The 27889-nt window shown below is 36.8% G+C and overlaps 1 protein-coding gene and 1 non-coding gene across 2 annotated transcripts in view; both read left to right on the top strand.

Moving 5' to 3' along the window:
* Positions 1-11535, top strand: part of LOC129744992 (lachesin-like) — a 96908-nt gene extending 85373 nt beyond the window's left edge. The window contains exons 9-11 of the mRNA XM_055737816.1: positions 10131-10217; positions 10698-10805; positions 11133-11535. Coding sequence (XP_055593791.1) covers positions 10131-10217; positions 10698-10805; positions 11133-11302 — 365 coding nt within the window. The 3' untranslated portion in view covers positions 11303-11535. The remainder of the gene's footprint in view (positions 1-10130; positions 10218-10697; positions 10806-11132) is intronic.
* Positions 9698-9801, top strand: LOC129750213 (U6 spliceosomal RNA). The gene has a single exon (XR_008738345.1). It is a non-coding gene; the product is annotated as a U6 spliceosomal RNA (small nuclear RNA).
* Positions 11536-27889: the final 16354 nt, after the last annotated feature.

The raw sequence follows: 27889 nt of genomic DNA, 5'->3' as shown, positions 1-27889 counted from the left end.
CACAAGGAAATAAAATCCAAGATTTCCGAGGTGCACAGAATTTGAAAACTGATTTCGACTTATTTAGGAGCACTAAATGCAAATTTGTATTTTTTTTTTATCAGCTCTTGAATCCGGTATAAATTTTGAAAATACAAAGTTCATTGAAAAAATTTGTGCATTTTAGCAAAAGTGTAAAATATCAAAAAGATTAAAAAAAAGGTTTTAACTTAATGATAAATTTTCATAAAGACTGTGAGTAATTTACCATGAGAAAAAAAACTATGGAATTAAGTATCTTTCCTCATTCTGTAAAATACGAAGATAATCTGGACGAAATCTGTATTGTTTTTTTCCGGGAATTTGTCAATTTTTGGCATTCTTCCCTCTAATCTGTATCGTTGAAGGAATAAAGGATCTTGAAAAGATTCTAAATATTTTTTGTTTTCATGTAGGTTTCTCATTGATCGATTTCACTCTAAACTGCTAAGTTTTAAAATTACTTAATGCCAGAAAATAAGAAAGGAGAGAAAAAATCTGTCAAAAAAACGAGTTTGAGTCGCAAAAATCTTCCAAAATCAGTTTGCCTCGGTTTTAATTTTTCCCTTTTGAATAAAAACTATTCCGTTATAGTTCCACAAGGCAATCTATCATACAAAACAGTCAGAAGATCTTTTAGTGATTTTTAACCAACACTCCTGGAATCCAAGATCTACAGCAATTATGTCATCGATACTGCTTTCAGCTGATCTACACAATAATATTGAAGTTTTAGTTAAAGTAATGCTTAAGGTTTGATATTCAGAATCTAAAAGCTTGGCTATTTCAACTGCAAATAATTGAGACACTACACTAAAGAAAAGTAGATATTAACATTCAGAATTAACCATTTATTTTATAGTTCTTTTTTATAATTCAAAATTATTTAAAAAATAAGGAATTCTGCGAAGGTACCTACATGAACAATAAGAAAGAAATAATCACTTTTTTTATAATTTATTTGTTGTTGTACAATTAAAATTGAAAATTTAGAATGTTAATTTTAAATTAAAGAGCATATCAAATAAAATTAGGTTCCCAAAGCTTCATATTCAGAAACTAATTTTAATAATCTTTTTTTTCTAAAAAATAATAATACTAAATTTCGGAATCACGATTCAGTAAAATAATTCAATGAAGAATTTAATGCCCGTATGTTATGTTTATTTATTAGTTTATCGGCCTTATCGGTGAAAAGTAAAATACTTTCGATAAATTTTAAAATATTAGAGCTCTAATATTTGGAAGCACAGGAAAAAATCAAGATAACTTGGAAATTTTCTTCTACATTTTCATCTCTCAACAACGTATGTATTATTTTCATTGAAAAAATTACATTTATAACGAGAAATTTTTCAAAGGGCTCTTAAAGTGACAATTTAAAAATACCAGATAAACCTACAAATTAAAAAAAAATATCAACATTTTTTCGCAGTGGACATTATAGATTCGCTGGTTAATTTATAAAAGGATGTGTAATTTGTGAAGAAGGATATTGAAATGAGTAGATATATAGAGAAGTTTTGATAAAAATTTCATTATTCATCTCTTGTTTCATACTTTTTTTTAAATACTTGTTGTTCAGTGCAATTCATGGGGGAAGGAGGAGCAGTGTGCGGCTTATATTGTAGACTCATTTGCAACTGACCATCCCCCCTCCCCGCGACCCCTCCCCCTCCTTTCGCTCGCTCAAATGATCGTTTTTTTCACCAGATATTAACGTTCCTTTATATTGACTGATTTTTGAAAATTGGAAAATCACCCCCCCCAAGAGCCAGCTCTAGGACCGCCCCTGAATGGACGCACGGCAGTAGAATTCTCTTTGTCTGATACTTAAAAACTGTGAAACGAGAACTTACATGTAAAAAAAAATCATCGGACCTTTTATCTTCGGATTTTACTAGGTTTGTGCTTAGGATCAAGGCGCCCTGAATTAAGGATCAAGTCTCCTTTAGTAAAGGATCAAGTCTCCTGTAACTTAAAAAATATCACAATTTTTTAAGTTACACGAAAATGCTCCTAGTTCATCTACGAGTTCATACATCGTTCTAACTTTTGGAACATATTAACTTGAAATTTCACGCTGTCAGAAAATGCAAAAGATGGCAAGTTGCTAAAATTCCCCAAAAAGATTTGATGAAAATAAGAAAAGGGAATCAAGTATCCCCATTTCTCCTCTATTCATTTAGTTCTACATAAAAAATCAAAATTGATAGCAAAACTAGGCATCAATAGGCTATCTACAGCTTTATGGAATTTAACAATTTTTCTTCAATCCAAATTTTATGAAATTATATTTCAATAAGTACTAGCGAGCTCCTGTTATCGAAAATTGATGATTTACACTTTCGAATGGTAGATTAGGAATGTATCTAAATCACTCAAATACGAATTGTGAACCTACTTGGTTGAATAATTCTGCTGAATCCAAGTAAGGGTTCTTTTATATTTAACCACGGTATAATAAAAGTTCAGATACCGGTATTTCGATAGAAACACACTATCTTCTTCAGAGAGCGTTTTGGATTGCGCTCACTGAATTTAATGTATGTAAGTTTCAGTTTTATTTTTGAGAAATAATTTTAGTAATCTTTAAAAAATAAACTTTTAACCACTAGTATTAAGAAACCATTCTAGTGTTCACTTCAAAGTCTGCAGTAAATCAGAAAAAAAAATTGGGAACCAAAATATTTTAAACAAAAGTTTAGTTCAAAAGCAGAAATTTTTCCAATCAAGTTTTTTCTATAAAGGTACAAGATCGCTCTTTAATACTAATTCATAGAACAATACTCCTGAAACATATGCAAAAATGCATTCAAGTTGCTTATTTGAGAGCTTGAGCGGAAATATTTCTACACAGCAAATTTTTTTTTGCTGGAAACCAGCAAAATTTTGCTGGTTTTTGTCCCGCTGACTTTCCAGCAAAATTTCTAGCAATTTCAATTGCTGAAAAAAACAGCAATCGTTAATGCTGGTTTCCAGCTATTCAAATTGCTGGAAAATCAGTAATCCAGATTGCTGGAAACCAGCTATTTCTTTCAACACAACCGGCAGTATTTAGTATGAAATTTATATTTCAATTCAAATTGAAGTTTAATATTGGCTGCGCATATAATAAGCAATAAGAACAATTATTTTCTCCCATTTTCAAAAAGGGATTAATTTATTTTCCAAAAAAAACTTTTTTTTTCACAACTTTCTAACACCGGCTCTGGGGTGACCGCTTTGTGCCAAAATGTTGATCATCCGCCACCTGTAAAAATAGTTTTGATTAGTATCTTCTATGGAATATTCACCTGTGCAATGAAAACTTACCCTTGACTTGATGCCTGGTTGCTAGAATATAGAGGAAAATAAAATAATTATATTAATTTAACCTTAATTCGTGAAATAGAATCTCACCTTATTTCAGCGTACGAAACAAAAACAAACTCCAAATTGACAACTCGATTGCTGATTTTCCAGCAAACTGGATCAATTGCTGGAAAGTCCAGCAATTTGAAAACCGATTGCTGATTTTTCAGCAAAAATGACAAGCACATAACCGAATGCTGAAAAATCCAGCAATTCGAAAACCGATTGCTGGTTTCCAGCAAAAATTGGGATTGCTGAACGTTTCCAGCATTTTTTTTTGCTGGAAATCGAGGCAAAAATTTACAGTGTAGAAATAGTTTTTAATGGAAACGACGGTTAATATTTCTGTTCCCAAATGACCAATCATTATATTTCCATTACATAATCATTGAATTGATGGATAGTTTTTAAACTAGGTTCTTGTTTGAAGTTTTTTTTTCCAAAAATATTTTTTCTGATTTTCTGCAGATTTTCAAGTGAAAACTTGATTTTTTTCGATACAACTTGGTATATCACAATTTTTTTTTTAAAGATTGTTTAAATTATTTCTCAAAAATGCATAACGAACAAACAGTGTTCGGCATCGCATACTGAAAAATTAGCGCCGCTAATTGAATCGCTAACTTAGTCAATGCTAGCGATCGCTAATTAAAATCGCTAAATGAGCTAAAAAAGTTATCGCTTAAGGCTTAAAGCGCTAATCGCTAACCGCTAACCCAACAAAAAAGAAACCATTTTTTTTTATTTCGTGTTATTTGAATATTCAGTATAAATGTTACACCGAAATTGCAAATACAGTTAACTAAAACTTCTAAAAACAACACAAAAAAATTAACTGTTAATAGCATGGATTATAGTTGAATATAAAGTTTTTTTTATTCCAATGCTTTGCAAACATAGTGTAGTTTTTTTGTTAAAATCTTCAACCAGTTTTCTCCGTTTCCAAACTTGTATGAATCTCATGATAGAAGCGTTCCCAAACGTGAATCTTCATACCTATCTATTCGAACCTAAATCGAATACAAAACGAACAATTCAATGTACATACTGCTTTACAACGTCAATTTTTTCTCTGGTGATTTTTCTTCTCATTTTATATGAACTGATCTGTGAAATAAAAAGTTACAGTGGTTGTATATATGAAACGACCGAGAAGTTCACGTAGAATTACTACAGCCTATCCCGAGTCAATGTGTTTTTCGTTTCAAATAAGCATTCTAGAATAAAGTATGTCGAATTTTTTAAAGGAACTTAACTTCGAAAAAAATCATTCTTTCATAAATTGTCGTTTTAATAACTATTCATGGTCTAAATCGACCCATAAAGATAGTATGCAGCTTTTTCAACTGCATAACAAAAGGCGAATTAAATATAAGTATAAGCAGAAACAAGGCCGATGTCGTCGAAATTATGCGCCCGGCAGTTATGCAAATAATGTGATAAACACATGAGCTTTGTATCAAACGCTTGCGAGAAAAGCCTACAATGACTGCTTTGATCTAAACGCTTGACTCAGGGCAAAAGCTCTCAAACTGTTTTTAGTCTCATGCGTCTCGTTGGATTGGAATCAGTATCATGTTTTCATTTCCCTTAAGATCACATAGCAATCACTAGCTTAAACTGTTGCTTAAACACGAGATTCCCGAGGAAGCGTTAGATTGACCATGTTTTCATATCTACAAATAACAAAAAAAGGCCCTTTTCAGGGCCAAAATCTTAAAGAGAGTTGCGCTTGACTTTTCTGGTGGTGTGCGAAGGGTGGGTGTTGTGTGAAGGGTGGGTGTTGTGTGAAGGGTGGGTGGTGTGTGATGGGTGGGTGGTGTGTGATGGGTGGGTGGTGTGTGATGGGTGGGTGGTGTGTGATGGGTGGGTGGTGTGTGATGTGTGATGGGTCGGGGTGGTGTGCGATGGGTGGGTGGGGTGCGATGGGTGGGTGGTGGTGGTATTTGATGGGCGGGTGGTGTGTTACGTGCGGGTGGTGTGCGATGGTGGGTGTTAAGCGAAGGGTGGGGATGGGGAGTGTGGTGGGTGAAGGTGGTAAGGGGGTTGCGGCTGTGTGTGTGTGTGTGTGTGTGTGTGTGTGTGTGTGTGTGTGTGTGTGTGTGTGTGTGTGTGTGTGTGTGTGTGTGTGTGTGTGTGTGTGTGTGTGTGTGTGTGTGTGTGTGTGTGTGTGTGTGTGTGTGTGTGTGTGTGTGTGTGTGTGTGATGGGTTAGTGAGGTTCTGAGCTGTCACAACACAACTTGCTTCCGCCGCTGTTGGTCAGCTCTGCTACTGCCCGTGTCACTAGTTTCAATTTCTCTGATACAATGAACCAAAACGTCAGTTGACCCCTTGTTTTATACCTTTCGTAGGCTGGAAATAACAAAACTCATGAAGGGGCGGGGCGTCTAATTTTTTCCAATTTTCGAATAGCCAATCAACGTTGAGCAGGCTTGGTATGTCTTTTAAGAGAGATGTCTTTGAAAGAGGCGTTTTTCGTGACGCGAGATCGGTTCGCGAATTTCAATTTGCCCCCCTATAGTGTTGCCGTAAGACGTAATTCTACGTCAAACAAATAGTTTTTGAAATCTGAATATTTCAACAACTTTAAAACAATAAACAAATTAAAGGATGTAAAAAAGGTCGATATTGTTCGATGTTCTAAAATTTAAAGGCAAGCTTAGGTCTCAGCTGTTCTATGAATTAAAGGTATACAAACGCAACGAAGCAATCAACATGGCTGATTCTGAAACTCGACAGATCGAATCACCTGCTGTTTACACATCTTGGTTAATCTGCGCGTTACTGTGGTGTGAGGTGACCTAAACTACTCCTATCATTTGACTCTAGTGCGCACTCTTTCATTGAGACCATTCGAAATGCCTGATTACCCAAGTAACCAAAAGCATTAATGACTTGTCAAAATGCTATCCAAAATCAGCTTTAGAGCTTCTCTGCTCTCTCTAAGCTTTATGAGCCAGATTTGGCGAAATTAACTGCTAGTCTAGTGCTCATGGTTACTTGGGTAGCCTGATAAATGATTAATAGTATAAATACCTACTTCTATCAGCAGTGATCTACGAATTAAAAAAAATGGGATTAGCGGTTTTCAATTAGCGGAACAAAAAAATAGCGGAACTTTTTAATTCGCTAGCTTACCAAAAATTTAGCGGCAAAATTAATCCGCTAACAAAAAGTTAGCGGACTAATTAGCGATTAGCGGATTAGCGTTTTAATGCCGAACACTGCGAACAAACCATATGAGCCCGGCTCGGATTTGCAAAAAATAAATGCAAAGTGAATTAGTATAGTGTATATAAAGGAAAAAAAATATAAAAGTACGATTTTTAATATTTTTTTTCAAAACTGTTGTCAATTTGAATTTTTATGAAACGGTTAATTTCTGTGACACTTGCATTGTTGGGTGATATCCTTATATGCCTTCAGGTAGAAGTTTGGGTGGCTTTTTCTTTTCGTTAGATGATTTTACAGTATAGCCCTGCTTATCCGAGCCACTTTCATCTTACAAAATCATTGTATAGTTGTATTTTATCGCCTCGATATATTGTTATGCTAACTAATCCACGAGTTCAAAGTCTGAACTCGCCCAAAAACGTTGAATATAGCGTATCAAAATCCATGTTTTAACGGAGCTATGCGCCTGGATGATATGCAAAACCCAAGCATAAGTATAGGGGTTTTCGATTTATGTATTGCGAGTAATCCGAGGTTTCACTTATCCGAGGTGATCCTACTTCGGATAAGCTGGGTTCTACTTTTATTAAATTTGAGCAATACATTTTTTGAAAGCGGTTAATTGATGGAAGTTTCTCACACAACTAATGATTATCGTCGGTACACATGATATTCGAATGATGTTTTCAGTATAGATTGTAAGCCATTCAAGTTTCTTCTCGCATGTCAATCGATGAGGTTTCATAAAACAAGGCGTTATACAACCAAATGGTATTGATATTAGTAGCACAGCAGTTCTTTTGCGCCGTCACTTATTCGACCATGGCTGCTCTGGATTCTTATTTAACTAATTGTATCGGTGAACTCCAAAACGCTCTATAATCGGAAGTTTTCTCCGGAAATCTTCTACATTATTCGTGGCTCAGCTCTGTAATGAGCAGTGATTGAATTTTGCTGAGCATGAATTGATCAACCTTCTCTCGCTCACTGCTTTACTCGGAAGCAAAGATTGCTTTGAGGCAGCGAAAACGACAAAACCGATGATGCATAAGCTCTCAATATGGCCCGCCTTCAAGAAGCAGCATACATTCGAGGCAGCGAATCCAAAAAACCAAACGAATGGCTCTCTCTCATCTCCTGTTACAAGCTTGAGGGAAGCAAATTCAAAAGGCAGAGCGAACCCGAGTCTCTTCGTTTGTGCCTGGATCGAATGCGTTAGGTTTTTCTGCTATTGCTATTATTGCACAGCAACCGCACGCAGGCAGCTAGTTTTTTCGTTTCTTTTCTTCCCCCCTCTTTGCACTATACGTTGCGGGCCGTGCAACGCAATAAGTTCGGTTGTTTTTGTTGTTGCCTCAACCTTTGCGGCGAGATTGAAGATGTTCTCCTCAACGACAGCTACCGGCTGGAGTTATTCAAATTCAAGAACGTAAATGAGTATGTGTGCCTCGTCTTCTTCATGCATCATGTAGCAACCGAACGTTGAGAGAGTTCGTTCGGGGCAGCAAACGAATAGTGTCTCTCAGAGCAGATCCTCCTCATGAGGGGAGGTTTGAATGAATGTATATGTATCGTCTCCTGTATAGCTATGCGAGCCTTCAAAGTGTGTATTTTGAATGCCTCTGATGAGAAAATTGGTGAGGATTTCAATCACTGGTAATGAGACAACCGCGCCTGAAATGCGTCTACCTAGTAGCAGAAGCTGCACCTGTAATGCTTTTTCAAACCTCAAATATCGATATTTTAGACCGCCTTTGAATATTGGACGTTTTTGATAATCGGACGCATCCCTTTTACCATCAGCGTCCAATTAGCGAGCGAGTACTGTATCTCAAAGGCTCGAGAGATTCGTTTTCTGATACATCTATCCATTTAATTTTTCAACAGTATTTTATTTCTATCGACATAATTTTAGAAAATTTCTTCAATGTTCAGATTCCGTGATCTACTCTCTGATGGCCCTATCACACTTGCCACCCCGTTTTGATTTCCACATCGTACCTTCATACCACTTGGGTGCGAAATATGCTGCACCAGATGCCGATGCCGGATTCGGTTATGCGTGAGATGCCACAAGAACACTTCTCTTGTAGAACCGGGGATAGCAAAGGGATCACGAACCTCTGCTCTGGCTCGAGGTCTTGTTGTATGTAGTTAGTTGCAAAAGTACACACAAAACAACCCAGGAAGGAAGTGTTTCTCGGCACTCCCAAACAACAACAAGTTCTATTTGTATGGCTCTATTTCCTGGCACGAATTTACACCCTTGTGCTGGATTTCCATTCATATTTATGCTCTTGGAAAATGGAACGCGTGAATGGAGGAACAGGAGGAGGATAGGAGAAAAGTTGATTTGTAAAGTATAATAGTGCTTGTCCTGCAAATAGTGCTCGTTTAATTCGTTGTTGTATACATGTATCCATAACTTTATCAGAGAGCTTGTGAGAATAGCTCCGGCTTATTCAATGTGTCGACACTCAGAAAAGTCAAACGTAGTTTTGAATGTGGCTTAGGTGGTTATGAATTTTAAGTGTCTCAAACAATGAAATGAGCTCCCGAAAATGTGAATTATTATCCGGAGAATGGGGAATACAGCTCTATAAGTATAGACATACAAATAGTGGAAGAATAGTACAATGATTCAGGACAGCATGGCTGTTGATTGACGAGTTGGAATTCGGGGCTCCATTCGTGTCACGGATTTCTGATTTTATGGCAGCAAGTGAACATGCGAACAAATTCGCGTATAGCATTGTAGCTGAAATGTATTGTTATGAGGGGGCGGATGAGGATCAAAAAACGTATGAATAGTTGAATGAGATTACATTTATGACTCGTGAATTAAGATTGATTTATTGTTGTTTCTAGTGATTACAAACGTTTGTTATTTCGATGCCAAACAGGTAAGGCTTTGGGTACGGTAATAAAATGTCAATTTGCAGCTAACACATGCATCAGTTCTCGTGAGAGGCAGAATAATCACGGTTTTATTTTATTTTGTTTTATTAACGCGGGATTGAATGCAAAAGATGGTTTGTAACCATTTTCATGATAAGGTTTAAACGAGAAAAGAATAATATAAAAAATTTAATCTAATGAAAAAGCAAAGAATTTAACAAATAATTCAATTAAATACTTTTACCGTATTTTTTCCTAGCTTCAACGGGAACTGTTCTAAAATTGGAACGATGCAGAGTAGATTTGCATGGCCCCTGCTGAAAGCGTTTTTTATCTTAAAATTATCATCAAATGATCAATCAAATGATTTTACCTCTATCTTTTTAAAACCCAGTTTTTTTAACTGAAAATTTCACAAAAGTTTATTTATATGATTACAAACAACAGGAATGCTTTAACAATTTTTACAAAATTGCCTAACTACAGGGGCTGAATAACCTAATTTACAATATCTACATTTTTGGTTGTAGTTTTTATAAACTTCAAAACTGAGAAAAGGAAATGATCTTGAACCGGTTTCTTGTTTAATCCTTCTGGGAAGATTTCATTAATTCTTTTTGAGCTTCAACCATATTATCAAGTTACAATAAATGTCTGTTAATGTCTATGTTTCCTTCTTTACTAGATATTCCCTCAACGACACTTGCACCAACCAGTCCACCAACCACCACTATGTTGCCAACCACAACTGAAATGCCCTATCGCAAAAATTGTAAGTCACCTTCCCATTGTTGTTGTTATGTAGGTTTGGAACTTCTTATTAAAAAGTTGGTACTATCAATTGAAAATCAATAACAAATGTTATAAAATTTAACTCTTGATTTAAAATCTCTAAGCGTTAGTTTCAGAGAAATGAAGTTGAAATGATAAAACATTTTTGACATCACCATACAAAGTTATAGTTCTCTTGAAACTAAATAACTTGTGGTAATCGATGTTGACACAGCGCTGTGTAAGTTTTGTAAGAAAAATTAATATATTGTCTCAAAAAGAATAGCTGGTGGAAAATTTTGTTAGCCCATTGAGACTCAGTTCCTTGAATTCAGTGAAAGTTGTCGACATCAGAAAAAAAATCAAACATGTTTTATTAATCAAAATAGAAAATCTGAAAACTTGCAACTCACGATACCTTGACTGTTTTACTAATTCACGCTTTACTCAAACCATCCTGTATTTGCATGCTTACTAACAGATAAAAACAAAATTTATCGACCACTGGATGAATACTCTTCGTCTTCGAATAAAATTCTAGTCAGCGATAGTGGTGAACTGTGGAACATTGATTTGTCAAAGGATAAAGGTAACTTACACAAACTCAAACATTGTTTTTATTTTAAAACAAAAATCGAGTATGTATGACTTTTGTAAAAAAAATCAATCCAAATAATCAAAGTCAAAATGAAAAAAAAGTCGCAGAAGAGTAGAGATTATCGCATCTGTACTATGTCTATTCAGTTAAAAAAATGTAAAAAATAACATACTTTGAACTAAACCAAACCAACATTTGTGTAATCTCTCACATTTTTTATCTTTAAATAAAATTAGTAATCCCACTTATAAACAATAATAGACTGAAACTTGCTTTCAAATTTTACTTACTATTGGTATGTTTCGATTTCATTCACAGAACGCGAGCGCTACAGGGAAAGTCCCGCCAATCTAGAAGATCAGCGGGAGAAGGAAGCATTCGTTGATGACACCAAATCGGGTGCCTCCCGGCGAACACATATGGAGGAACTGTGCTACTTATTACTCGCAACTCTAGGAACGGTCAGGATGATCGTACAGCTAAGGTGATCACTGCATCAGAATGATAATAGGCTAATACAGTAAATTTCGTAGAAAAAATCAACAACTTTGAAAAAGCACTAAAACATTAATGATCCCTTAAATGAAGTATTTACTTGAAGGTATTCCGCGATGCATGACAAAATGAAACATTGAACCTAGAATAGAAGAAAGATAGTGAATATATTGATTAAATGCAAACCAAAACCTAAAATGTTATACAATAAATATGAGTTTTATAACTGTGTTTCAATTTCTTATTCCGAAAGCCAACAAGAAAAGAGTGATAATTGTAACCATGGTAGAAACGTAAATCATTGAAAGAGTTAAAAACTTTATAGATTCATTACCAATTGTCGGCGGAGTCGGTTAAAATGTTTCAGATGAAAAATCACTCGGGGTTATTGTAATCATTCTGCATTATTGGTAAGTAGTCGAATATAAAGATTTTTATTCCGAATAGGTTTGGTTGTAAATAATTATCGAAAACCGATGTGTGCAGCTATTCACAAAGGTGGAAAACGCTTCATGTTTGGAGAAAAATTCTCAAGAATGATTTTACAAATGTACCTGTTGTCGTGATCAGTGCTGCAAATTTTCAGTGTCAGCTTTCAATATTCAATTGAATTTATTGCAGTGTATCGGTCAGCTCAATGGGAGTTATTAAGCAAACACTAGCGACACCATGTCCTCCATAGAAAAGTTTGGATTAGTTAGGGAGCTTTTGGAAAGCTTTTGAAAACGGCCATACATTTGTCCTAACTCCGAAACGTCAAAAAATTTACCTGGCAAGGCGGATTCCAACTAGATTCATACGAAAATGAACAGAAAGCTTAGTCCTGAAAGCTCTCTGCACACTCATTCACCAATCGGCAACATCTGTGCTCAGTATACATTCAGGCTCTTTGCAGGTTCATGAGGTTCCAATCTTCATTTTCAGTTTCAAGCGAACATTGCTGAAAGTGAAAAAAGCTCCATTCTATTATAATTATGTTTAGATAAATGGTGACAAAAATTGTTCGACTCGCTAGACATGCGAAAATTTCGTAATAACTGCTAAGATCGCTATTTCTGAAGGATTTTGATAAAAAAAAAAGTTTTACAAATGGTGTAAAGGGGTGGTAAGGTTTAGAAATGAGTGTTCGGGTTGGTGAGACGAATGTTGGCGAGGGAGCGTGTGGGAAGAATGTGGGGGACAAAACTATACCAAATATGAGCTCGGAGTAAATACAACTGCCTTCCCCGGTAGCTCGCCACTCAGCAGCATTTCACGACGGTTATTCGTCGCTCTCACACACATACGTGTGTAGGATATGACTGCTCCCAGTGTCGTATTCAAGGGGTGTTATTAACAGGGTTGTCATCAGTGGTACGATACTACATATACATTTTTCTTTTAATTGTTTTTAAAACAAGTTTATTTTATTTATTCACTTTCTAAAACATAGTCTCGCAAATATGTTGGGCATTGTTTTGATCGTTTGGCTCTCGGTTCGATCAGTGGCGTTGGGTTACTACTAGCTGATGTTTCGGACGTTGTGGTATTGTCAGCTGGATCATTATCTTGATCCTGATTAGTGACATCTTCGGAGTTTTCCATTTTCTTATCGATTCTTTGCAAGTGCGTTATATGCCGCCTGTACGTAACACCCGTTTTACGGGAAACTACTGTCACTTCCCCGCCTTTCCGAGTAACTACCTCAAATTCTTCCGGTTCAAAATTCGGAGACAACTTGTTCGTCTTGACCATTTTCTTTAGCAGGACAATATCTCCAACAGTGATATGACTAGGTTTAGCGTTTCTTCTTTTGTCAGCGTATAGTTTGCCTTTTTCCTTTCTTTCTCTATCACGATCTGTTGTCTCTTCATCCACCACTCGTGGTTGCAATATACTCGGTACACGGTCACGTATGTTGCGGCCGAACATCATTTCTGACGGCGTTTTTCCCGTTGTTGTATGTGGAGAAGAGCGGTACATTAGTAAATATTTATTCAACTCACTTAACCAGTCCATGTTTGTTGCCTGGCAAATGATAAGTCTCTTTTTAATGGATTTATTTTTGCGCTCGACTTCTCCATTTTGTTGTGGCCAATACGGTGTTGTTTTGATTAATTCAATATTGTGCGCTTCACAAAAGGTATTAAACTCCTCCGCAGCAAACTGTGGACCATTATCTGTGGTAATTGATAAGGGCAACCCGAAACGAGCGAAAATCGGTTCCAGCCTTTTTATTGTTTCCTTGGCGTCTAACTTATCCTTCATAATCTCAATCTCTATATACCTGCTGAAATAGTCTACGACCACCAGTAAATGGTGGCCAGATGGCAGAGGACCTTGAAAGTCGATGGCCAGATGTTGCCACGGTTCTGAAGGTAGTTCTTTTCGGATCATCGGTTCAGGTGGTGCAGGTGTTGCCACCAACATGCAACCACGACATTTCTTCACGTACTTCTCAACTTGCATATCTAGCTTCGGCCACCATACTTTGGCACGAAGTCGTTGCATCATAAGCGTCATCCCTGGGTGCCCTTCGTGTGCCAAGTCGAGTGTTCGACCTCTTAACTTGTCAGGAATCACGATTCGAGTACCCCGTAGTAAAATTTTGCCAGAAAAGCAAAGCTCGGTTTCAAATAATTTGAACGGTGCAGCATTATCTGACCATACTCCTTGTTGCAAAGCTACTCTGACTGCCTCTATTGCTGTATCTTCTTCAGACGCTTGTTCTATTTCAGAAAGTTTTATCGCAACCGGAGCTGAATTCTCAACCACCCATTGAACATAATGTTCGGAATACTTTTCAAAAGGTATTCCTTTCGTGTATCCTGTGATAGCTAGCCGTGACAATGGATCAGCTATATTTGACTTTCCAGGGCGGTAGATAACTTTTCCTTTATATCCGAGTAGGCGGATCATCCACCTTTCAATTCGGGCGCACGGCTTAGATCTTGGGCCAAAAATGGTTTCTAATGGCTTATGATCTGTAATGAGTTCAAAAGGTCTACCATACAAGTAGTAGTGGAAGCGCTCGACAGCCCATACGAGTGCCAAAGCTTCTTTTTCGGTTTGTGCGTACCGCTGTTCGACGTCACTCAAGCTTCTACTTGCGTACGAGATGATCCGAGGTCCACGATCGTTAAGTTGGATTAGAACCGCCCCTAATCCTACTGGACTAGCATCAGCAATAAGCTGGGTTCGGTCAGCTACATCGAAATAGCCCAGTGTTGAAGGATTAGTCATGTGTTGCTTTAACTTTTCAAATGCAGTCAGTTGTTCACTGCCCCAAACAAATTTGGTTTGGTTTCGAGTCAACAGTCGCAATGGAGTAGTCAGTGTAGCCAGGTCTGGTATAAATTTTCCTACGTAGTTCACTAGGCCCAAAAAACTACGAACTTCTTCTGCAGATGTTGGTGCTCTAAACTTTTTAATAGCATGTAATTTATCTATGTCTGGTCTGACTCCATCCGCTGACAAAATATGACCTAGAAACTTCAACTCAGACACTCCATACCGACATTTGCCCTTGTTCAATGATACATTCATTTCTTTAAGTCGCAGTAATACATTAGCTAATCGCATGTCATGTTCATCTCGGTTGGAGCCGAAAACTATAATATCATCAATAAATACCAGACATCCATCGCATCCAGCTAAGATTTGCTCCATTATCTTCTGGAACAGCTCGGGGGCACAATTTTTTTTTTTTTTTTTTTTTTTTTTTTTTTTTTTTTTTTTTTTTTTTTTTTTTTTTTTTTTTTTTTTTTTACTAAATTAAATACTACATGGATCTCAATGGAAAACAGATTTCCTTTAAAGAGATCCACTATTTGATATTAATACTACTAAGCAAACATTTAATCAGGTATCAGGTATCAGGTATCAGAATGGGGGTAGGCTTAATAGCGGCACGTTATCCAAACATACGGGAAAATTGTGCCTAGCCTTTTTTTTATCCAAGATTTCATCATTTACCTGAGAAACCTGAAAAACCTATAAAAGGAAGAAATAAATTCAATCTATTTAAGATGGCATAAAGCCTTTCCACTAGGGATTATTAGCATTAAAGCTCTTTTCTACATTCGGTAAGGAATGATAGAATGTTTTTTAAGTTTAATTTCTTAAACTCAGATTCGCTTAAAGCGTAAGATCCCAGAGTACGAAAACGTAGTCTGGCAAATGAGGGACAGTTACATATAAGATGGAAGGGATCTTCCACATCTGATTCACAACTACCACATACTGGAGATTCAGCACGCTGAATGTTGTGCATGTGATAGTTGAGTTTACAATGACCGGAGAGTGCTCTGATCAAGATGCTGCAATGAGATTTATTTAAAGTTAATAAGTAACTCGATATGATTGGAGATGGTTTTTCTAAAAATAATTTAGTTTGACGACAAGTGTCCAACTCTTCCCAGTATCGTTCATGCTGGTTAGAGGACCAAGTTTGAATTTGGTTTCTGAACCAACATGGTGATATTGGGACAGCCGGCTCTGGTCCGTAAAATTCCTTTTCCGACCCAGCTCTAGCGAGTTCGTCGGCGCATTCGTTTCCAAAAATTCCCTTATGTCCGGGTACCCATAGAAGGTTTAATCCATTGCCTTCAGCAAGTTCTTCGATTGCTTTCCGGCATGCGATTACCAGTTTTGATCTAGAACTGGAAGCACTGAGTGATTTGATAGCTGCTTGGCTATCTGAACAGAAATAAATTGTTCTGAACATAATCTTCTTTTGAAGTGCAATTTGCACTCCATACATAATAGCATATAGCTCAGCCTGAAAGACTGTACAATATTTTCCTAGAGGTTGAGCATATTCTATGTTCAACTCGTGACAGTAAATGCCTGCACCTGCACGGCCGTTTGATAATGAACCGTCAGTATAGAATACAATATGAGAGGACATTTGGTCCTCTACGAAACCTGATAACCATTCTTGAGGAGAAGGAAATTTGACTTTGAATCCCATGTAGGGAAAACTACTCGAGAGTGTTAAATCGTTTGGCGCTAGATTAAACTTGTTTAATCTAACTAATTCAGGCCACACATTTGTATGACTCGATGATCTTTCGATATTTCCTGACAGCCAGAGACCAACTGCCTGTAGACGAAAAGCACATGAGAAGGCTTCCTGTTTTAGGAACAAGTGTAGAGGTTTGATAGAAAACAGAGCCTCTAGTGCTGCAGTAGGAGTTGTAGTGAACGATCCGGACATCCCCAAAAGACACATTCTTTGAAGGTGATTTAGTTTAGTCCGAACTGTTGCAACTTCTCCTTTCTGCCACCACACTAGACACCCATAGGCCAGAATTGGTCTTACTATTGTGGAGTAAATCCAGTGAATATGTTTGGGTTTGAGTCCCCAGTTTTTTCCGATTGCACGTCGGCATTGCCCGAAGGCCATGCATGCTTTTTTGATTCTGAATTCGATGTGATCAGACCAGTTTAATTTGGAGTCAAGAATGACACCCAAATATTTAACTTGATCAGACACGGTGATTTCGGAACCATAAAACAGCAGAGGGCGCACCCCGCGGGTGATACGTTTTTTAGTAAATAATACAATATTAGTTTTTAGAGGATTAACTGACAGTTCTACATGAGAACACCATCGTTCAACAGAGCGCAGAGCTTGTTGCATTATATCAAATAATGTGCTTATGCACAAACCTCTTACCAGCAGAAGATAATCATCTGCGAATCCATAGGTTGGTATTCCACGGTCATTGAGTTTTCTCAACAAGCCGTCTGCAACTAGGTTCCACAAAAGAGGTGATAGTACACCTCCCTGTGGGCAACCACGTGTGCTAACTTTTGTTATTGAAGCCTGTCTTAAAGACGAATGAAGATTCCTGTTACTTAGCATTGCGCTAATCCAGTTAGTTATAACACTAGGCACTCCATGAAGTAGTGCCGCATCCATTATTGATGTAAACGAGACATTATCAAATGCTCCTTCTATGTCTAGAAATGCTCCTAGACATGATTCTTTCTGTGAAAAACTATTTTCAATATTATGTACTACGTTGTGCAGAAGAGTTAATGTTGATTTTCCTGTTTGGTATGCATGTTGTGTCGCATTAAGCGGATGTTGGACAAGGCATTCTTGCCTGATATGATGATCAATTAAACGTTCAAGTGCTTTTAATAGAAATGAACTTAGACTAATAGGACGAAAGCTTTTGGCTTCGTCGTATGATGATCGTCCCCCTTTAGGGATGAATTTCACGGCTATCTGCCGCCAAAGTTTAGGAATATATCCATGAGCAAAACTGTTTATCATTATTTTTCTTAATATGTGTTTGAAATGATCGAAACCTTTTTGAAGCAAAACTGGAAATAAACCGTCACTTCCAGGAGATTTGTATTGAGCAAAACCATCGATTGCCCATTTGATCGATTCTGTAGTAACTATTTTCCGAACAAAATGCAAGGAATCTAGATTTCCAGAAAAGAACTCAGGCTCTATCGATGAATCTTGATCAACACATCCTGGAAAGTGAGTATTGAATAGACAACTTAATGTTTCTTCGTCGTTTGATGTATAATCACCGCTAGGGGTTTTAAGGTATGAAACCTGATAATCTTTTGATTTGGCTAAGACTTTATTTAACCTACTTGCTTCGTGCAAGCCTGAAATGTTTGTGCAGTAGCTATGCCAACTTGAGCGTTCGGCAGCTCTTGTTGCTTTCCGGTAAGCTCTGCGAGCCAACTTGAATGCATCAAAACCTTCCGTGCGCCTTCGGTTCCAAGAGCGTCTGCAGTTTTTTCGTAATTTACTGAGATTTGAGTTCCACCATGGTGTACTGTTTTTGTTGAATTTCAACGTTCGTAAGGGACACGCTTCTTCATAAGAATTTAAAATAATTTCGGAGGTTTTTGCAACCACTTCATCCAACTCTGAAGGAGTAGTAATTTCAGGTGTATATCCATGAAATTTAGTAGCAAGATGCTCCAAATATAGGTCCCAATTAGTTGTTCTTGGGTTTCTGAATGTAATTGTTTCTAAAAACTCACCTGAGTGTTCAAAATAGATAAACCTGTGGTCAGAAATCGATTCTTCGTTAGGCACATGCCAATTTGAAATTTCCTGAGAAATTGTTCTAGAACAAAGTGTGATGTCAATCACCTCTTCTCTGTCACACCTAACAAAAGTTGGTTTATTTCCTACATTTAGAATTTCTAAATCAGTGCTGCTTAAATATTCCATAAAATTTAAGCCTCTCAGATTGATATCTGAGCTACCCCATACAAAATGATGGGCATTGGCATCACAGCCAATTACAAGCGGTATATTTTGTGATTCACAGAATGAAATGACATTTTTTAAATCATCCGTAGGGGATGATTGTTCATATGGTGAGTATGCTGAACAGTAGACGTATTTTCTATCAGGCAGCGAAACCTGAACGACGCAAGTATCTCTTGTTGTTAGATTGGGTATAAGTGTTGCATTTAAAGAATTGTTTATCAATATACATGCACGAGGCATTATTCGGGCATTAGTCATTCCAATTACACTGAACACAGTAAAGTTTGGTTTGAGCAAATTCCCTAAGTAAAAAGTTCCATTTCGGAAATAGGGTTCTTGGACCAAGGCGATTGATGCAGTTCCATTAAGGATTAAACGACATAAGTTAAGTGTAGCGGTTCTTTTGTGCTGCAGATTTATCTGTGCAACCTTAATAGAAAGCATTTCTATCAAAGAATTCCACACATATTTCCATCACACACAAGAACCTCTGCACCTTCATATCGACGCATGAAGCGGGGTATCCCATACAGGATGAAAATTTTAAAATCGTGTGTATAATCTGAATCCCACGAGTTGCCAGGAAAAATACGGCCCTTTGCACCAGTGCCTGGCTATAGTGCAGACCTTAACAACGTTCTGCTTAAGATAGGATTATTATACACCCTCCTACCCCCACTTTGGGGCCCGCAGGCACAGAACCATCTTGAAGCGGGTGTTTACAAAATTTAGGAGAATACAACTAGTGCATGCGCATTAATGGCAATAAGCACAATTGGTGAATCCTCCCTGAAGAAACTTGGCTTGAAACCAAGCCAAGGTTCCCCCCTCCCAATGTGATAGTCGCATTTGAAGAATGACTAACGCATATGGGAAGTACTGGATAAGTCGCCTTTTACGACGTGGACCAGTATCCCAGTGGTAGTATTCTATAAGCCGCCACCACACAGCCAATCTTTAATTCTTTAAGTCGCAGTAATACATTAGCTAATCGCATGTCATGTTCATCTCGGTTGGAGCCGAAAACTATAATATCATCAATAAATACCAGACATCCATCGCATCCAGCTAAGATTTGCTTTTTTTTTTTTTTTTTTTTTTTTTAACTAAATTAAATACTACATGGATCTCAATGGAAAACAGATTTCCTTTAAAGAGATCCACTATTTGATATTAATACTACTAAGCAAACATTTAATCAAATAAGACATTATAATTTAAATAATTAATAAAAAAAAGAACACACAAAGAAACTAAATTGCTACAAAAATTCACAAAAAATTAATTATAAAAGAAGAAAACTGGTCACTGATCGAACGGTTTTTAACGACTCAATTTTTCTTTTAATAGCTGTATTACTTTGATTTTGAACGTGGAACGGTTGTTGATGGTTTTTATTTCATTAGGCAAGGCATTGTACTTAGTTGGACCAATAAATGATATTCTTTTTTGACCTAAGGATGTCACGGATCGGCTTCGTTGTAAAAAATCTGACTGGCGAGTGTTATGAGTACGCAATCCCGTTGTAAAATGGATGTTTTGATTATTGAAACTTGTGTGTAAATTGTCGTAGACATATATTACAGTTTGTAAATCGCAAAGATCTTTTAATGGAAGAATGTTATGGGCTCTTAAGGTGTAGAGCTGTTGGGTAGGAAAGAGCAACGGTAGTCTATAAATATTTTTTAAGCATCTATTCTGGAGAGTTTGAAGTTTTTGTAAATTTGACAAGGAAGCTCTTCCCCATATCATAATAAGATAGATAATTTATGCCGAACATAAGGCGGGTGTATCTATATAACCCTCTGCGAGTGATGAATGTTGTTATTTCCCTAGATTGTGGAGATATTTCAACCTAAAAATAAAATTGACTAGTGAAACTTGAAATACTTTTTATTATTTATTCATCTCAAATTGACAGGTTATCTCTGATGTAAAGTAAATGCTACTGTAATATAAAAATAATGATTCAACAGAATATCAATGTTTCTCTATAGTGGTCTATAAATTCACTGTGACCATTTTTCAATTTTTCCAACACTGTCAGTTCGAATTAACTGTTGTACATTAGCCCACCTGATGAAATGCGTTCTCAACATCTAGTCGAGAAAAAACCTTAGCTTTCGCAAGTTGAGGAAGAAAGTCGTCCATCGTGGGTAGTGGGTGGTTTTCGCGTTCTACCGCTTCATTAGCTCGTCTCATATCGATGCATAGGCGTACATCGTTTTCCTTTGGAACAACGACGACTGGTGACACCCACTTAGACGGTCCATTAACTTTTTCGATGACGCCTTTGGCCAATAATTCATCCAACTTTTTATCAACTCGTTCCTCCAAAGCAACTGGGATTCTTCGATACGGCTGAATAACTGGTGTGATATTTGTTTTCACGGGTATTTCGACAGTAACGTCTTTAATTTTTCCAAGCTTAACAGTCTGTGAATCAGCCATGTCCGTGTCGATTTCATTTATCACATTTCCTACCTTCAGCACTCCCATCGCAGTAGCCGTGTCGCGACCGATCAAGACCTTGCCGCATCCTTCCACGACGAAAAATTCGGCAGACGAGCACTTGTCGCCTAGCTTTATGTTTGCTGTGAAAACCCCAACTAGTGGTAACTCCTGTCCATTGTATGCCTTGAAGATCTTAGTTGATTTACGTGTTTGACCCGATACAATTACATTTTTGGTTTTCAATTGCTCCCATACAGACTGCCCGAGCAAATTATATTTCGATCCTGAATCAATCATCACACGGATGGTAACACCACCAATCTCGCTTTCCATTTCGGCATCACTGTCATCTGTCGGAACATGAAATACATATTCAGCTGAATCGTGAATAATATTTTTCACTGAACTCTGCTTCTCGGTTTTGGGTTCAGCCTTATTAGCACGATAGGAATTAGTCGGATATTTACGTTTACGGCATCTTTTTGCAAAGTGATTTTTCCCACCGCACTTTTTGCAATTCTGCCCTCTTGCTGGACATTTAATGTCTTTGGCTATGTGTCCTAAATAGCCACAGCGATGACACTCAATTCGAGACAGGTCTTGGTTTTTCTTTGTAACTTCGATCTTGTTTACCGCACTAGACATTAGCTTCGGATCCTCCTCGACACCAAAAGACTTCTCCTGCTGCGCGACTGTCTCAAAGATTTTTGCAGTTTGTAATATTTCTTCCAAACTGGCATCACCACGCTTAAGCAATTCTCGACGCGAACTTGTCGACTGACAGGTTTGTATTATCTGGTCTTTGATACTTTCCTCCATTTTATCACCCAAGCCACAACGGTCAGCTTGGAGTCGCAATCTTACTGTGAACGAATCAATGGTCTCACCTGTGAGGATAAGTTACCACGTTGGTTAAAATCCTTTCTTTAAAAAAAATTGATGAATCTTACCTGCTTTTTGTTTCATTTGTCGCAGCAGGTGTCGTTCATAGGTCGCGTTTTCCTTTGGCATGAAAAAAGCATTCAACTTTGCCAGCGCTTCTTCGTAAGCCGTCATATTGGGAGTATACCTTTCCACATCGACTAATGGGCCACGCAATTCAACTTCCGGTGGATCGGGGAGTGTATAAAATAGTTCCTGAACGCTGGGACCTGCATAGTGCAGCAACAAGTCTCTTCCATTCCTCGTCGACGACTCGGCTCGCTCGAATCATCGTTTCAAACGAGCGCTGCCATTTCCCCCATTCTTTTCCAACGTCATCCGTGTGTGTTTCATATTCGAAGGGTCGTAGCTGCAGTCCAAGAGACCGGACTATATCTGTGAATGTAAACAAAACAGTCTAATAACGTATTTTTTTTCACCTGGAGGCAACCTAGGTTCGCTCTAACTGCTGTCATCGTGCTCATTTATTGCTCGAGAGGCAACCTAGGTTCGCTCGGAAAACGGACGGAGTCGCCCTGAGAAGAAAGTCAGTTTTGCGAGAAGTTTACCAATACTCTCAACGTTGTTGTCAAAACATTAAACAGCTGTTTTTGGCTGAAAGCAAAACAGTTGAAATAATGAACGGGAAAATGATGATTGCCGCGATTTTGAACCTCTCAGCCAAGCAAAATCGTACTATCTGCTGTCCAGTGCAATCCGGACACGAAAAAAGGCAATCCGGATGTGAAGAACCGAATGAAGAAATCTAGAAGGGAGAACAAAATGACAGCTGCATGTAAACATTGCGCTCGTTCTCACGCACACCTACGTATAGAATAACTCGAAACCCGAAAATCGTTTTTTTATTCTGACGGTTCCAGAGCCAAATCCGGAATCAAAAAAAAATACGCCATAACATTAGTCGGTTTGTTTTCATCTCACTCTCACGAATCAAAATTTTAGATTCACAACTACATATATGCCTTCGGATAAATATCGAAACAGTCTAACTTCTGATCACGAAAACACACGACCAAATGCTGTCAGTGCTGGTGTCGTACATGTTTGCCTACTCTCTCTCATTTTGTGGTACTCAATATTTCTCTTTTACTCGCACTTTCTAATTCACCACTACATCAATCGAGTTCATCGTTGCGAAAAAGGAAACGAAACCATCATGTAGGGTAAATGATCTTGAGCGGAACTAAATGGCTCAATTCGACGCAACTCGAAACAGTTGATCAAGCGGTATGGCTGTGGGTTATAACCGAACAAAAAAATTTTTAGTTCAGCGGATAGATCTTGGTTTCTGCTTTCTAATGATGATTTTTAGAATATTTTAGAGTAAATCCTAATAACTCTAAAGCTGTTTTACTGGAGTAAGAATTCTGATCTTGAGCGGAACCACGCTGATCTTGAGCGGAACTAAAATATGATCTTGAGCGGAACCATTTTCTTCTGTCAACATCTTTAATAGCTCTCATTCCTAATACTTGTGTAACTGTGAAACTTCAATTAAATTTCATCTTTGAAGAATTTAAAGTTAAAAAATTAATGTTTTTACGTAAAAAAAGAAACTTAGCGTTCCAAAGTTGTTCTCAAAATATCCGTTCAAATTTATTGCTTGCTTAACCTTCCAAAGCTGTTCGCAAAATCTGCGTTTCGGGGGAATTTGACTTGTAATTTCTTGTTATTCCCGTGGCCGCAAATGTTGACCGATTTTTATGATATTGGATTCATTGTGTAGGTTATTTTTTATAGTTTTTAAGTATTTTGAAAGGAAGTGAATATGTTCTACTAGGTTGTCTGTAGTTGGCTCCGAATGAAAAAAGCCCCAAAAAACAATTTTATTTTTAAATTGCTTATAATTTCTGACAACTTTGCAGTATTTGGGTGCTTTTTTAATTTCTGGAATTGTAAAAGAATACATCTATCCAATGATGTATGAATATGTGGGGGTTCAATGAATTTTTTGACCACTATTCTGGATTTTCCGGTAGAAAAAAAAACTAACTCAAAACAAAGACATCCAATTTTGTATTTGCATCGCTGTATCTCATTTCTTAATGAATTGATATTTCAAACTTCAATTTTAGTTCTTTCTCGTTAATTTGATTAACATTTTCATAGAATATATTTGGTCTCTCAAAAATGTCAGTTCCTCAGTATATTGTAATTATGATTAAGATGCTTTGAATCTGCGCTTCTGGTCATATTGACCCGGACGACTTTTGAAAGTAACGACAGAGTCAGAAATACATAAGAAGATGCCTTAAATTACAGATTTTGCAAAAAAAAAACTGTACATTGCTCTTAATCAACGTTTTTGAGAAAAAAAAATATGATTTTTTGTCATTTCTCATTCCCTTAATTCCTTTAATTTCATTGGAAACTCATGATAAAATGGATCATTTTTAAATTTTAGTTGGGAAAAATCAGATTACGTTGAAAATCTTTTCATACTTTTCTAATTCAAAGTAAGAAACCTAAATTAAATATTGACCAAAAAAATATTATTATGGAAATCCGATCAAAGTTCAAAAATTGTGTGAAATTTGTGATGAAAGTTTCCTCAAAATTCTGTGAAAAACAGATTTTTCTGTGATTTCGGCAATCTTGCTCTAAGCAACTCATTCATAGAATAAAGTTTATTGTAAATTTCAGTTTTTTATGAATCAAGATTAAATTTATTTATATTTAAAATTTATGGAAACATTAATTATTTAGCTTAATTGATAAAACAATCATTTCTCAAACCGACTTCCAGTTCGAGCTCAAGTGTAAAATCAAACACAAGGGAATTGGATAGAGTTTCAATACCGGGCCACCAATTGAACCAATCGTGGAGAATTATAAAATAGCTAACCCGGTGTGCTTTGCTACACTTTGTAAAATTGAAGGAATGTGTGTCAAAAACAATTTAAATCTTGTTTATTAGGTAGTATATCGTTTTCAATTGGAATTTGAACATATAAAACAACCTCTTTAAATGAAAGCTACTTCTTAAAGTACGAATAGTAACGGCAATGAAGATTGATTCATCTTCTGAAATAATGACTTAACTTTATTGGTTTCTTTAGTTCTCGAATTATGCCAAAAATATGTATGAAAGCCTTCCTCCTCCTTCCCGTCGTCCCTCTGAAAGAAAGAATCAAAACACATTTCTTGTACCCCCAAAAATTAAGCTTTTTGTGTGCCTAGTTTGGTACGCTATGACACCAATTAATTATTTTTTGTTTTATTCGAATTTAATTTTACATCTTTTCTTTCCCTAAAGCTGATATAATAAGGAAATAAAAGGTGCTGCATATATTCAGGGGTAAAAATCGCGTGTGAGACATTAGGCATAAGACAGCGCACCTAGCGCTTTATTTCGGAAGCTAGTAGTTCCGCTCAAGATCAAAGATGGTTCCACTCAAGATCATATTTCACTTTGGCAAACTACGCGGTTAATTGATATTTTGATGGAAAACTTGTTACAAAAACCCGAATAATGCTTCTTTAAGAATTTTTCTACCATTTAAGTCATTAAGAATCAGTTTATAACGGCCAAGGGTTACATAAATTGACGTTCAAAGTTAGCTTAGATTGATGAAAATTGCAGCAGAAATGCGTATGTTTTTAAATCTTCTTATAACATTATTTCAGTTAATAGACTTTAGCAAAAATGTTAATGCTTGTATGAAAAGATTTTGAAAAAGGGGTTTTTCAACATTTTGATAAGATTCATAAACAATCATTGCCTATATCTTAGGAAAAATAAATGGTTCCGCTCAAGATCAGATTTTGACTAGTTCCGCTCAAGATCATTTACCCTACGCCATATTTTAATTCCCGCATCAAAGCGAAATTCAACCTGCTTTTCGCAGAATTGCGTCTGTCTAATTTTTTTCCGTATTCAAGCGACAGCGCAATTTCAAACTATTTCACCTGCAAACTGCAGAATGGAACCAGGCATATATTTTACACGCATTGAAGCGGCTGGTCCATTTCACAATGATGTCCCTGCATTTCTGCAGAATGGCGTCAGACCTCCATTTTTCTTTTCCTCGCATTAAAGCGACTGACTGGCGTCAGGCTGTTTCTCACACGCATTGAAGCGGCTGACCCATTTCTTAAACACGTCACTGTTTTTCACTTTTTTCTTCGTTCGTTTTATTGTTTGTTTTCAGATACTTACCCGCGGGGTTCGCCATCCTCGTCGCCAATTGTAATAGCTGCAAACTACCGGTAAAACCAGGAACGCGTGTCACTTCTAGCTCGGAGTAAATACAACTGCCTTCCCCGGTAGCTCGCCACTCAGCAGCATTTCACGACGGTTATTCGTCGCTCTCACACACATACGTGTGTAGGATATGACTGCTCCCAGTGTCGTATTCAAGGGGTGTTATTAACAGGGTTGTCATCAGTGGTACGATACTACAAAGTCTTGTTTTCTTTTCGAACCTCAACTCACAATTTGCAAAAATCGCGAAAACAAATGCTTGCTGAAATTATCAGCAACTTTCGCTGAGATTGATTGAATGCTTAAGCTGCAGTCACTGATCAAACGCGAAAGACGCTTTCGTAGCAGTCGAGTGAAACAAGTTAGTTCGGGTTTACGAGTGAGCTTTCAACTGACTGATAGACATACTCCCACAGCTTTCTGAAAGCACGAAGATGACCGAGCCGATCAGAAGCTTTTATATTTGTTGACTTTTATATTCCGTTCATTTCAGTTAAAGCTTTTTACACTGATAGAAAATCACAGTCAGTATCATTCGTGCTTTTAGAAAATTTGCAGCACTGGTCGTGATTTTACGAATCTCAATTCAGAGATTCACTTAAACACGTCTGTCACTCACAAGAATAGATCAATGACTGACTTTGTTTTGTTTGTTTGCCTAGTGTTGCCAAAATAGCAAATGTTGCCATTAAAATTTATTTTATTTTATTTATCTTCAGTGTTGCCGAATACCACTATTATTTTATTTTGTTTTTAATTAAATTTGATTTATTTTCTACATATACTTCATCTCATCCCTACACCTGTATCCGTGGTCTATTCTTGGGACGAATTTAACCTTCCCATGCCGCTCGGGTCAATATGACCCGAAGCGCACATTTAAAATCTCTTATCTTCATTCCAATATACTGAAGAACTTGGATTTTTGACTGACCAAGTATGTTCTATGAAAATAATGATCAAATTAACGTCAAAAAATTGAAATTTGAGTTTTGAAAATCGGTTCATTGGGAAATGAAATACAGCTAAGCAAAGCAAAAATTGGATATCGTTTTTTCAAGTTAGATTTTTTTTCTACCGGAAGATCTGAGATAGCGGTCAAAACATTCATTGGACCCCAACATATCTATACACTGTCGGAAAGATGGATTCTTGACAATTTCAAACATCAATGAAACACTTAAATACAAAAAAGCTGTCAAAAGTTATGAGCATTTTAAAAATAAAATTGATTTTCCGGACTTTTTACTTTCTGAACCAGTTTCTGTTAACTTGGTAATACATATCGACTTTATTTTAAAATTTTGAGTAATAAGAACAAATTACCTACACAATGAATATAATATCAACAAAATCGGTTAACATTTACAGTCAGGAGAACGAAATCAAACTACAACTCAAATTTCCCCGAAACGGATATTTTGCGAACGGCATGGGAAGGTTAAAGAAGAGTTGAACCAACAAAATAAGATCCAATTCAGTGAAAAACTGGCATCGTGTTCTATCAACTGTCCCCCTAAATTTATCAATTTTTTAAGAAAAAAGCATATTCGGACTTCAAAATTTTGAACCAAATGGGACGTATCCATTCTCCTACATTTTTCAAACAGTTAAGAAAAAGCATGTTCGGACTTTGAACCAAATGGGACATATCTTATGTGATTTGATTTGATTCATCGGAAAAAATCACACATGATACTTCCCATTTAGTTCAAAAATTTCAAGTCCGAAACATGCTTTTTTCTG

This window comes from Uranotaenia lowii, chromosome 2 (assembly GCF_029784155.1).
Source record: "Uranotaenia lowii strain MFRU-FL chromosome 2, ASM2978415v1, whole genome shotgun sequence".
In the NCBI taxonomy this organism is placed as follows: Eukaryota; Metazoa; Arthropoda; class Insecta; order Diptera; family Culicidae; genus Uranotaenia; species Uranotaenia lowii.
Note: the sequence above shows the minus strand (reverse complement) of the source record. Positions and strands in the feature narration are given on the sequence as shown.